General features: G+C 53.0%; 1 protein-coding gene across 1 annotated transcript in view; it reads left to right on the plus strand.

Annotated features, from left to right (window-relative positions):
- The first annotated feature begins 2,444 nt into the window (after nucleotides 1–2,444).
- Nucleotides 2,445–12,500, plus strand: part of AHCYL2 (adenosylhomocysteinase like 2) — a 109,828-nt gene continuing 99,772 nt past the window's right edge. The window contains exon 1 of the mRNA XM_075727473.1: nucleotides 2,445–2,870. Coding sequence (XP_075583588.1) covers nucleotides 2,445–2,870 — 426 coding nt within the window. The remainder of the gene's footprint in view (nucleotides 2,871–12,500) is intronic.

Consider the following 12,500-nt stretch of genomic DNA (forward strand, 5'->3'; position numbering starts at 1 on the left):
AGAGCCCCGATTGTTCGAACCGCTCGATCCTCCCTAACCAAACGGCCTCTCCCTTCCTTTCCTGATATCCGTTGTTTTTCCAGATAAATTGGTCAAGTACAGCCCTAGCATGTTGCTCAGGTTGTGCGGACGGTTTGCTGGATCTCGGGCAAGCTGTGCTATCACCTATTTGCCCAGCGGGCAAGCAGTGGTTTGTGCCCCGATGTGACAGAGGCACGTCCGATTGGTGCCGGGGTGTTCGGGTGTGCTGAGATTAGCGTGTGACTTTTTTTTTCCAGGAAAATGCCATCCCTGTTGCTAACCCCATTTGAGGACTGCGCTCTTTCAAAAGGCGCGCAGGGAGAGCGTGGGGAAGATCGTACGCTGAGCTGGGTGGGCGATGCGCGGCTGGGGTGCAGGTAGCACAAAGGACCAAACTCGGGGTCAGGATTTTGCCCGAGCAGCAGATTCCCCCGGGTCAGGTGTGTGCAAAACAATCTGGACCGTGGGATCTGTGGCACCAGGAGACGATAACATCTGGAGGATTTCTGCCCCGGGCATCGGCGCTGCCGAGCAGGGCTCTGGGTCAGCACAAGCCCCATTCTGCAGCGGAACGGCCGTGCTGCAGGAGCTGGGACTTTGCACGGAGCCTGCTCTTGGTCTTACGGCTGCAAGAAACACGCAGCATATATCGAAGGGGAGGGATATTTGTCAGCAACAACTTCAAAACCCTCCCACGGCAGCTTTGAAAGAGTTTTGTTTTCAAAGGCTCCTTCTGAGACTGAAATCTGCCCCGAGACTGCTGAGCTTTCTGATCCTGGGGAGAGGCAGAAATGCGCTGTGAAACCCGCACGCAGATTCTGATTTCACTTCAGTGAGGAAACAGCGTTAGTTCAATAAAGTCGGGACTTCTCCCTGGCACTTTCCACGCGCAAAGTAATGTGCTGCTTTTCCTTTAACTTCAACCCCCCTCGCACATTCCTCCCGTCGTCCTCCCCGCAGCCTCTGGTACAGCGTTGCCTTCGGAGCCCATTAAATGCTTTACAGCCCTTTCTCTGCCCGCCTCCGTCTTAGGCATTTTCCAGTCCAGCTGCCACCCTTGCATATAATGAAACCGTTTTTTCCTCCTGTCCCCAGTGACTTTTTACCAACGCAGCGTGTCATCAGCTGCTGACCAGGTTCTTCCTCTCCAAGCGTGAAATCCTCCTTTGGCTTCTCAGGTTTTGCGGCCCCACTCCCTCACTCACGCCTCTGCCTCCTGATTTTGGGGGGAGTTTTCTGTGGGCTCCTCCTCTCCTCCCGCTGTGCCTCATCTCGCAGCCACCTCATCCCAAACACCGAGCTCACCCAGGGCGTGCGAGTGACTCAAACCTACCGGGCCTGCGGGTGTTAACTTGGGAATCAGAAACCATCGCAACCTTGCCAATTGTTTTGTCCTGCATGTTTCTAACTTCTGGCATTTCTGGTGGATCCTGAAACTCTGCTCAAGCTCGCAGTATTTCCTGCCTCTCCATTTTCCAGGCTCCTCCACATCCCTCCTGCTTGGCCGATCGCATCCCCTTTGGTATCAAGCAACTTGGTCAGACACGACCTCCCGCCCCTCCAACGAGATGGGAACGGTGCGCTTGTGCTGTGCTGTGCGTTTGCACAGCCCCGAACACGCAGGCTCCGGTCCTTGGCTTGTGCCCAGAGATACTGCGTTAATCCTAGTAATAGTGAAAAAGAACCAAGCAGGGCTGCGTTTGAATTCCTCTTCCCTAAGAGGAGCTGCCCCGAAGAACTGCATTTAGAAAAATGCGGCTCCTTACTGGGTTTTGTTTGTAGGAAGGCCCCTGAAGAAGGGCTGACCCACAAAAGGGCTCTGCGGGCTCGCAGAACCCGGCGGGACTGCGCGTTCCGGGCTCTCGGATGTCACGCTCGCCTTGCCAGGATGTCTCGGCTCCTTGTTTTCAAGAGTTTTGCTTGTGGCGAAGCAGCGGGCCCGGGGCGAGCGGCCTGGCACAGGCGCTGGGGGTTGCTCAGAGGCCCGTGACTGGCGGCGCGACTGGCTGAAACACACAAAATTCCGCTAAAAAATGAAAAAAAAACCCCAAATTTCTCCACAGGGAGGGAGGTCAAGCACCCCAAAAGGTGTGGGGGCCGCTGGAGGCCCCGCGGCCTGAGGGGCTGCGCCTCCCGCCGCCGCCATTCCGCGCCTCTGCCCAACGCGGGCGACAGCGGCGGGACGGCGCCGCCGCGCCCCCCCCCCCCCGCGCGCCGAGACTACAACTCCCAGCAGACCCCGCGCCGCGCCACGGGTAGGCGGGGCGCGGGCGGGGCGCCGCGGAGGCTGCTGGGAGTTGTAGTCTCGGCGGGGCGGCGGGCGGGAGGACTGCACGTCCCGGCGTGCCCCGCGGGCGGTGAGGGGGCGGCGGCGCGGGAGGGGCGGGCGGTCCCTGAGGGAGCCGGAGGCGGCGGCGGCGGCGATGTCGGTGCAGGTGGCAGCCCCCGCCGTGGAGCTGAAGGAGCTGAGCGGCCCCATGGATAAGGCGGCGGGGCCGCCGTGCGAGCCGGTGACCGCTCACCCTCCCGGGCACGGTGTGGCCGCGGCCCCCTGTCCGCTGCCGGCCGCCGAGCGTGAGGCGGCCCCGGCGTCCTCCTCCTCCTCCTCCTCCTCCACCTCCTCCGGTGGCGGTGAGCGGCCTCCCCTGAGCGGCTGCCCCGGGCTGTCCGCCGCTGCCGGGCTGCCGCCGGGCGCCGCCAAGGTGCCGCAGGCTTCGGCCATGAAGCGAAGCGACCCGCACCACCCCCAGCACCGGCACCGCGACGGCGGCGACAGCGGCGGCCCCGCGGCCGAGGCGCTCGTCAGCCCCGACGGCACCGTCACCGAGGCGCCGCGCACCGTCAAGAAGGTAACGGGGAACCGGCGGGGACGACGACGACCGGGGGACAGCACCCACCCCTGGGCGTGGGGACACCCCCCACCCCGCGGCTTTGGTCGCCCGGTCCCGCCGAGCGGGGACCTCGCACCGGGACAGCCCCGGGGGATACACACAGCCCACCGGGGAGGGGGAACCGGCCCGGTGCTTGGGGACACGGCGGTGCCTCCCTCCGGGTAGGGACCGGCCCGGCGTGGGGGTCCCTGGTGAACGCGTGTGGGGTGTCGGTGCGGCCGTGGGGCCGGCTGCCGTGGCCATGGGGCTGCTGCTGTGGCCGTGGGGGAGCTGCCGTGGGGCCGGCTCCCGTGGCCGTGGGGGAGCTCCCGTGGCCATGGGGCCGGCTACCGTGGCCGTGGGGTTGCTACCGTGGCCGTGGGGTTGCTACCGTGGCCGTGGGGTTGCTGCCGTGGCCGTGGGGGAGCTCCCGTGGGGCCGGCTCCCGTGGCCGTGGGGCCGGCTCCCATGGCCGTGGGGGAGCTCCCGTGGGGCTGCCGCCATGGCCATGGGGCTGCTGCCGTGACTGCGGCTGCGTTTCGGAGACACGCTCCTGTGTGGGCATGGGGTCCCGTCCGCTCCTTGCATCCCCGTGTGCCTCTGCCCCGTGGGTGAGCGTGGGGCGCACACACAAACGGCGTGGGTGCGCCCACGGACGCGTGGGACCGGCGTGATCCTGCCCTGCGGGTCCGTGTCGGCCGTACGCGTGCCCGGAGGTGTGCCCGCCTCGTGGGGTACGTCCTCGCTTACACGCTCGCGTCCGCCCAGGAGCGCGGGGACGCGCTGGCTGAGCATGTGCCTCTGGCTGGATCGCTGGGTCTGCGCGGGGTGCCCCGTCCTCGGGGTTGTCCCCATCCTGCTGCTTGCCCGTCGAGGCGTACGGATGCACGCCGGGAAGACGCAGTCTACCCGGTGAGCGCGTGTTGGGTGCGTGCCTACGGACGCGGCAGGTATGTGCCATCCCCTCGGACCACGTCTGTCCTGCGAGCACGTGCCTGAGCGTGCGTCCGCCCCATGGGTGGGCTACGTGTGCTGGTATGTAACCCCTAGATGCATATGTTGCTTAGGTGTATACCCCCGAGGTACATACGCACGCACAGGAGTACCCGTAACTGTTTACGCGTGTGTTTGCAACCGCTTTTGTACTTACGTGTGAATACGTGGGCGTAGCTGTAGCTATACATCCACTTGCGTATATATGAACCCATGTGTGTGGAGGTGAGCACACAGATACGGAGGTGGATGCGCACACTTACGTAACGCGTGCTGGTACGTATACAAACATACGTATAGATGCGTACACGCATACCAGTGTCTGTACGGTATAGCTGTACGCGCGTGCGACACGTACCTTCGTGCGCAGCACAGTATAGCTGCGAGTTTACATGGTTCGATATCTTTAGGGATGCAAACAGGCGCACACACACGCACCTACCGGTACGCAGGTACGTGTACAGGTGCCCGTACACATGTCTATAGCTGCACAAACGCTGCTGGAGGTAGGTATATATGCACTAAGGTACGCCTGCTCTCCTCGGATGCGTACGTATGGGTGCAAAGAGGCACCTCTGTGCGTATAGGCACCCGTACGCCACGTGCTCAGGCACGCGCTTGTGCCTTTGCACGTCTGCCCGCACCCAGCCGTACGGATGTAGACGTCCTTATAGACACAAATGCGTTCAGACGCACGCAGACAGCCCCGCGGGTGTCACGTATAGGCATCCCCGTGCCTTTGCATATGCAGACGATGCGCATGCCGGTGCCCACCTATAGATGCACCTCCGTCCGCTCTCTGACCTGTTGACGTAGATCCTCGCGTATCCAAGCTCCTCAGGTGGACGCACCCATGGACGTAGATACTCCCTGTAGTAGGGGGATACACGTACTCTCCTATAGATAGTGCCGTACGTCCCTCCATGGGTGGCTGTAGAGAAACGTACGTTTCCCGCCGAGATTGCTGAGCAGGAGCAGCCCGAGTTGTTGGTGTCTGGCACCCTTCCCTTCGGAAGTCTCAGGAGAAGGAGTTCTCCCTCCCTGTGATGCAAGAACCTTTTGGGGAATGTAGGGGAAGAAGTCTCCCTGTCGTAAGGGGAACCTCCCTGCTCATGAAACTTTGGGGTGAAGGCTTCATCTACACAACGCTGGGCTTCCACCCTCTTTCGTTGTCGCTCTAATATTTCCTCTCCCTTCAGAAGGCCCAGCATGAGGGATCTTGTCTCCATAGCCGTCATCTCCTCCTGCGGGGCTTCCCTGAAATTGGAGTCTCTCCTAGAGACTCTGTGGGAAGGAGCGCATCCCTGTAAGGCAAGGTCTGCCCATGAAGAGAGTCTGGATCAAGGGCTCCTTCATCCCCTCAGAAATCCATGCTGGGGGGGGTCAGCTCCTCAGTAAAGGACATTTTTCCGCTAAGATTGTGACTTCTGTCCCCAGTGTCTGGAGCTGTCTCCATTTGATATCCTAATCCAGCCTCTCTATTTTTAGAGACCCTCAGGCTATCCATATTTCTCCTCAGGCGTGCTTAATACTTCTAAACTCCTCCCTTACCCCTCTTTTATTTTTGGTTAAACAAGAAAAAGGGTGTCTCCTTGCACCCCCTCTCCTGAAGTCCAGCTCTCGTCTGGCGAGAGGAGCGCGGCGTTCGATGACACGTTCGCATCACGACGTCTGGGAGGGGAACATTGATGGCGGGAGACGGGGTCGTTCGCTGAAACAGCTTGAAGGAATCCGCGTCGCTCTCCCGGGATAATCCTAATAGCCGCAGAGGGTGCCTTATGAAAGAGGGTGCCAGGCTTTCAGGAGAAACCTGGCTGCGGGAGGAACAGCCAGCAAGCGTACGGAGCAGCAAAGCTCCCCAGCTGGCTCCCTTGGCTTTGGGTGATGAGTTTGTTTAGGAGCTGACAATCTGGTTGCTAAAGAAGCGAGATGTGTTGATGGAGGGTATCTGGGAGTACGTACTGTTCCTTCTCTTTCTTTTCCCTCGCGCTCTTGCTTTCCAGCGACTTCAGCGTGCGCGTTCCAGCGACTCGAGAGGTTGTTAGGCGTTTCGTTTACCGGATCTACGAATCCAGAGCCCCTTCCGCCTTTTCTTAGGAAGTCGTGTTATTTAAATAAAACACCAGATTTGGTAGCCGTAAAATTGTTCCCAAGCCTGTGATGGAAAAATTGGGCACGCAGAGCTGAAGCATCTGTTGAAAGGAGGTTTAGCAGAAAAATAAGTCTAAAAGAAGCAGATAAATTTTTTTTTTTTCAGCCAAATCCAATAGAACTTTGCTTTAGTACCTGAAGTATAAGCCTATTTAAAACGTATAAGCGAGGTCATATCAAATTTGTAGTGAAACGAAGTAAACTCTACAGTGTTTGCTGGGCAAAAAAAATCTCTGTAGATTTTCTTGACTGGTTTATACAGTAAAAGTACTGGGTTTGGGTTTTTTTTTTTTTTTTCTTCCTTTCCTTGAAATTTTAACATGCATTAAGTAACGTGTGAGCTAATGTTTATTTCATAGTTCTGACACAAACGCAGAGTTCCCAGTAAACAGCTGTGACTCTCCTTCCCTCTAATACCACTCTTGTTTTAAAACTGTTTTTATGTTGGCTTAGTATTTTACTTACGCCTGTCTGCCTTTAGACGGGCTAATTAATATTTTACCTTGACGGAGTACGTGTGCCCAGATGGGCAAGTGTTAACAACTTTGCAAGTTTGTGTTTTTATTTATTTAGGCGATTGCTTCATTTTCTTGTAATATTACAGCTGATGTGTATAGTCCTGATTCTGCGGTCTTGCACACCTGCTCGTACAAGAGGTGATGGCACTCTGACAAACCCAGAGGTCAAAGTCAAGTACGCTCTCTACAACTACCTGACAGGAGGGTATAGTGAGGTGGGTGTTGGTCTCTTCTCCCACGGAGTTAGCGATAGGACGAGAGGAAATGGGCTTAAGCTGTGCCAGGGAAGGTTTAGGTTGGAAATTAGGAAAAATTTCTTCATGGAAAGAGTGGTCAAGCATTGGAACAGGCTGCCCAGAGAGGTGGGGGAGTCCCCATCCCTGGAAGTGTTCAAAAAATGGGCAGAAGTGGCACTTGAGGACATGGTTCAGTCTAGTCTACCCTTGATTGGTTTAGAGTGGACTTGGTAGTGTAGGTTAATGGTTGGACTGGATGATCTTAAAGGTCTTTTCCAACCTAAACGATTTGATGATTCTAAGTACGCTGGGCTTGTCTTCGTGATACCTGCCGCGGTGGTTCCCATCGGATCTAGGTGGAGATCTGTGTAACCACGTTTTCGCTCTCTGGATTCTTGCTGTAGATCCGTGCTCTTGAGAAATGGCTTGGAAGACCTCATTTCTGAGATGACGTTGGACTTGACTTTTAACAGCTAACTCTGACGAATGGCTGTGGCTGTGACCCTTGCGTGCGTCTACGCAGGTAGATTTAGCCGACCCCTGCTCGTCTGGCGCTGCTTCGGAGCTCGCTGCCTCTGAGAAGGGCTGGTGAGCAGGTCTTTGACCCGTCTCTGAGGCGTGGGCTGGTGGCCTGAGCTTCAGGGGTGGCCCGGATCTTCTCCTGCCTCTGTCTGCGCATCCCGACCCTCTCCCCTTCCCCTCCTGCCGAGTTCTCACCTGGCTTCATGACGAGGCAGTTCAGAGAGCTCAACCCGCATAAAATTCCTTGCTTTTACGTTGGGTTAGCTTTCCGTCGGCGCGATTCCCTCCGACGTGGGGGTCAAGGAAGAGCCGGGGATGGGTGCGGGAGGGGTGGCCCGAGCAGGCTGGTGGAGATGGGAGGGGTGGAAAGGCCTCTCCGTCAGCAGCTGGATGCCGGGTGGGCTCGGCTGCAGGGCTGACGTGACGGGGCGCTGGCGGCGGCTGGCTGGGGTGACTCAGGAGATGCGTGGTTTGTTCTGCCGGCCCCGCTCCCCGAGCGGGCTGAGCCATGGGGCTGAGTAACAGTTTCAGGTGTCCCGGGCTAAACTTATCCGTGGACGTGAGTCAAGGCCCTGAGTCACATGGATTGTTTACGGGTTTAGATTTGAACGTGTAGTGGTGTTTTGATGATTAGATGAGCGCTCGCAGGCTTGGTGGGGGGGGGCGGGGGGCGGTCACTTAACGTTTTGCGTTATTTCTTAGGGCATTCCTAGATGAAAGCGGCCAAAAGTCGCGGAACTTCTGGAAATGTTGTCGCTAGGGTGTGTGGGGTGGCAGCCAGTAAGGGGCTGTAATTAAGAGCGATTAGCCGTGCGATCTTAGCCTTGTAATGACAACTCTGCGCCCCTCTTTCTGTAGCTGAGAGAAGAACGTATACTTAAACAGATGCACTTCTTGGTTTAATGATTCTTAACCGCTCGGCAAGTAAGGCTTTGTAAATGCTTGTACACCATACTGGGAAGTTTAAACGACAGCAATTGTGTAGCTGTGAAGTTTTGTATTAAGCATATACCAATTTACAAAGCGAAAGGTTATTTTCTTCCCCCCCCCCCCCCTTTTTTTTTTTTGTCCCAGCCACTCAGTACGGAAAGCACAGCTTCCTCCTCGAATTTCAAGCTGTGTTCTTTTGTTCCTTAGCATCGTTAAAACAGAGGTTTTTTCGAATGGGAAGGGATTGATTTGCTGGTTTGTCGGTGCTGTTGATTCATTTAGTGGGCTAGAGCAGAGCACAGCTTGCTTTTCCAGAGCTACGCCGCCTCTGCAGTGCCAGCGGCTGTAGAAAGCTGTGGCTTTTGTCTGTGGGCAAAGCAGAAAAAGCAGGGTGTAGGGGTCTACACTAGCGAGGTGCACAGCCTTGCGTAATGTCACTGCTTGAGTATAACCTTCCTAAAACTCCTTGCTGTAAAATTCTTCGGTGAAGGGATTACATCAAAATAAATGCCTGGTGCTCGCTGGACTGGCACATCACCTGACTGGTGAGCTGCGATGGGAGGTTTTATTCTGCTAAGACTATAAATGACTCTCATGTGGCTTGTCTAAATGATGATTCTGACCTTGACTCCCAGCAGATTTCGTTGCCTCTGATGAAAGCGTAGCTTTTTCCCTTGTAAATGTGCGTAAATTCCCTGTGACATTCCCACATCGTTTTGCGGGGCAGAGGGATTTTTTTTTTTGGCAGGTGTGTGCTCCGTCAAGGATTTCTTATGCGCTTGTGCGTTGGTCTTCTATTTTCTCGGTTTCATTCTAACCCCTAGTGATCACTTATGCTAGGTAATAAATGTTTCCCCCGAGGCTGAATTCCCACGTGCTGCTCATAATGAGTGTGGTTTGAATGCTATTTAGTAAAATCTTCTCATTGGAGGCCATATTCTTTTATTACATATAATACTCCTGGGTTTGTCTCCCTATGAATGTGTGCAGGTTAATTTTAGAAGGTGCCCGCGTGTGACCGCTTGGAACTGTGTACAAAGATCAATACGTCAACCTTTGGCATGGAGGCTGTGGAGCAGAAGAGAAGATAAAAGAAGATTGGGGGGGAAAAAATGATAGAATAACGATGGCTGCGAATGCAAGTAGATGGCAGGCTATAAAACGTAATGACGTGGAAATGAGAAGCCGGGGTGTGGTTCGGGGTACCTCAAACCCTGTAACCGTCAATGGCAAACTTGCCTTTTGCCGGGAGGCTGCGGCACTGTACCTCTTGCTTTCTCGGGTAAAAAAATGTTGAAACACGTAATGATCTTTGTGTTTGTATCTTTCCTGGAGGGACAGAAAGCTGGTATTTGAATTTGCAAGCAATTAAAAGCGTGGTCTTAGCTTTGGCCTTGACTTGACGCTTGAAAGATGAGCAAGGTAAAACAATTACGACTTTCGGAGCCATGTTTGACCTTTTAGGTTTTCTTTTTAACTCTGTCCTAGTGGATTGTAAAACAGTGCGATGATTTAACTCGAACAAGGAAGGACTGGAGGTAGAACTAAAAAGAAAGAAGTCAGCTAGGTAGCGCAGAGGTAATGGGCAGATTTCTCCATATGACCGAGCGATCTGCAGGTTTGGTTAAATGTGAAGAATACTGAAGACTGAAAGAATAGAATTGCTCCAAATGTTGTGTAGAGCTACTGCAGTGGTAGGGTACGAAAACTATCCACCTAATTTTCTTCTTTGGTATTTATTTTCTTCTTCAATTTTGCAGATTCAAGCCAGGGATCCAAGAGCAGAACCTCAGTCACGTGAAGGAAACCTCCTCCCTGAAGTACGATGGCTGACGTCCTGTTAAATTCCTATATAGAGAGATGAGCTGTGGCCAAGTTACAAAATCTAAATGATGAATGGAAGAGAGACAGCCCGAGAAATAAGTTCCAGCCTCTAAATAAAAATTCTGGAGGCTGCTTCCTTTATGTCCCAGCAAAACTGTTAGGTTCTAGGGCTTTCAAATAAGCAACAAACTGACTTGGAGGAAAAGGGTGAATTAAGGATAAAATAGGCTTTAAATATTTCTTGCACAAAATCCTTTATGCTCAGGTCTGCAGCTAAAGGCAAAAAAAAAAAAAATCCCACTGCAATGCCTCAGTTTTGGTCTAGAGAAGCCATAATGAAGTTCATTTCTTCCTTTCTTATCAAATGGCTGCCAGGGTCCCATTCAGGGTCTTTCCTGATAGCAGGTTTGTAAATGCAAATGTAATGTACGACCAGACTTCCGTAGGAGCTGTCAGTCACTGATGCAGGCTGCAAACAGAAAGGGAAAAAATTGTTTGTGTTTTTAGTTGCAACAGCAATCCTGTCTTCTGTTAGAAGCAGTCTTCTTGAGATTAAGATGAAATATTGCAATGAGGTTAAAAGGAGCGAAGGTTTAGTGAATTCTGTTTACTCGGTTTTCTTGCGCAGCCGTGGAGAAACTCTGTAGTGCCTGCTTGCAGGTGTGCCGTGGGCAGCGGAGAGAGGCAAAGACGATTCTGGAAACCTGAATTCCGTGCATGTGTACTGGATTTACGGAAGACTTTCTGGGGTTTAAGCTTAATCCGAACTCTGAAATAGGAAAAGTCAGTAAGTGAGAAAATAGGACTGAGGAACATGAAATAATAGTTCTTCAGGGAGCTTCGAGGTCAAAGATTTAAAAAAAACCCTAGTTTGTCTTTTTTTGGAGAACGCTTCTCAACTGACCGTTTCCCTGCTTAAGGCCTTGAAGCAGTAAATTGCTGTCGTGCTTGCGCCTGCTAGCTGGTCCTGGATACCTTTAGAAAATTTTTGTTTGTTTGTTTATTTCTAGTTATATTTTGGGAAGGCCAGTGTTGCCTGAGTATGTTGGCTTGGCATTTTTTCCATCAAAAAACTGGGCAGCTATTCCTAGAGCAGGAATTCAGCCTTGCAGACAGAGCTGTTGAGGAACTACTGGCTTCCTAACAAAACTTTGAAACTTCCTATTGTTCGTAGGCGCAGCTCATCTAATCTGTGCTTACTCCGAAACACGATTCGTGGAATTAAGAATACTGAGATCGATTCTGTCAGAAGTTGTTACTTCTTCTGTAAAAGCGTACATGAAGCTGATTAAATTGGTGTCCTGATTTACAGTGCTTCTTCCCGAGTATGAGCTTTCATACTGTTTGTGCCATAGAGAGAACCTTGAGCTGTTTTTTAATTTATTATAGTACAGTTAGTGGAAAATACACGTGTAATTATATAAATATGTATTGAGATTTTTAAAATTTTTATTATAGTAGAAATAGGGACAAATGTCTCAAGTGAAATGGTTGTTAAAGAGAGCAAGAGGCTTTCGTGTGACTTTCCAGGAGACTCGGTGACCAGCAGAACAGTTCCCTGAAGTGAATGACATTTGCAGGGACTTCTCTGAGAATCAAATGACATGGTCACGCTCGCGTTCTTTTTATGTCCGAGATGAAAGGCTTTTCTGCGAATGTAACGCCAGACTGCTCTAGAATAAGCAAGGATGGGTGAGAGCCTAGAATTAATGTTCCCCTGCACCCTCGAAAAGCTCACCGTAGCGCTGGAATGCATTGTGAAGTATTTTCCTGCTTTTGCGAGATCGCACCGCTTCATCTCAAATTTGTGGCTGGGCTATTGATGCACTGAGACGAAGACCGCTCGTCAACGTATTTGGGGTTTCCACTATGAAGTGGAGAAGATGCAGAAGACCTGATCTTTTTCCCCAGATGCCTTGTGTCGTTATTAAATAGCGCTCTATCGTTGAAGCGTCGTTCCCACTGACCTCAGCTGGAGCTGTGAGCGCTCGGCGCTTCATCTCAAGGTCTGGATCATGAGCCACGAAAAGACGGTCTTCCAGTTAATGGCCAGACGTGAAAAGTTTGCGGAGGGTGCCTTGCCTAGCGTTGCTGACGACGTGCCTAAACAGACGCGGGCAGACCCACGTTTGCTCCGCACATGCCGAATTGGTCAGATATGAGTCACTTGATGTCTTCTTCTCCTCTTGGGGATGCATCAGCACAGCGCCGTGCGTGAGCCGACGCTACCGCTGTGCGGCTTCTGGACCAGAGCTGGCTTCTCTCCATCCAGCTTAAGCTCCAGTCTGTCTGCACCTGCCTGCGTAGACTTGCCTATAGCAACTTTGGCAAAAATAAGGAATTTAATTACGTCGGCAGCTTTTAACAGCCTAACCAAAACCCCTTCTTCTTCTTGAAGTCTCCTGCCTCCTTCTCTGTGTGCTTTGCAGCTTCCC

The sequence above is a fragment of the Pelecanus crispus genome, chromosome 1 (genome assembly GCF_030463565.1).
Source record: "Pelecanus crispus isolate bPelCri1 chromosome 1, bPelCri1.pri, whole genome shotgun sequence".
Classification (NCBI taxonomy): domain Eukaryota; kingdom Metazoa; phylum Chordata; class Aves; order Pelecaniformes; family Pelecanidae; genus Pelecanus; species Pelecanus crispus.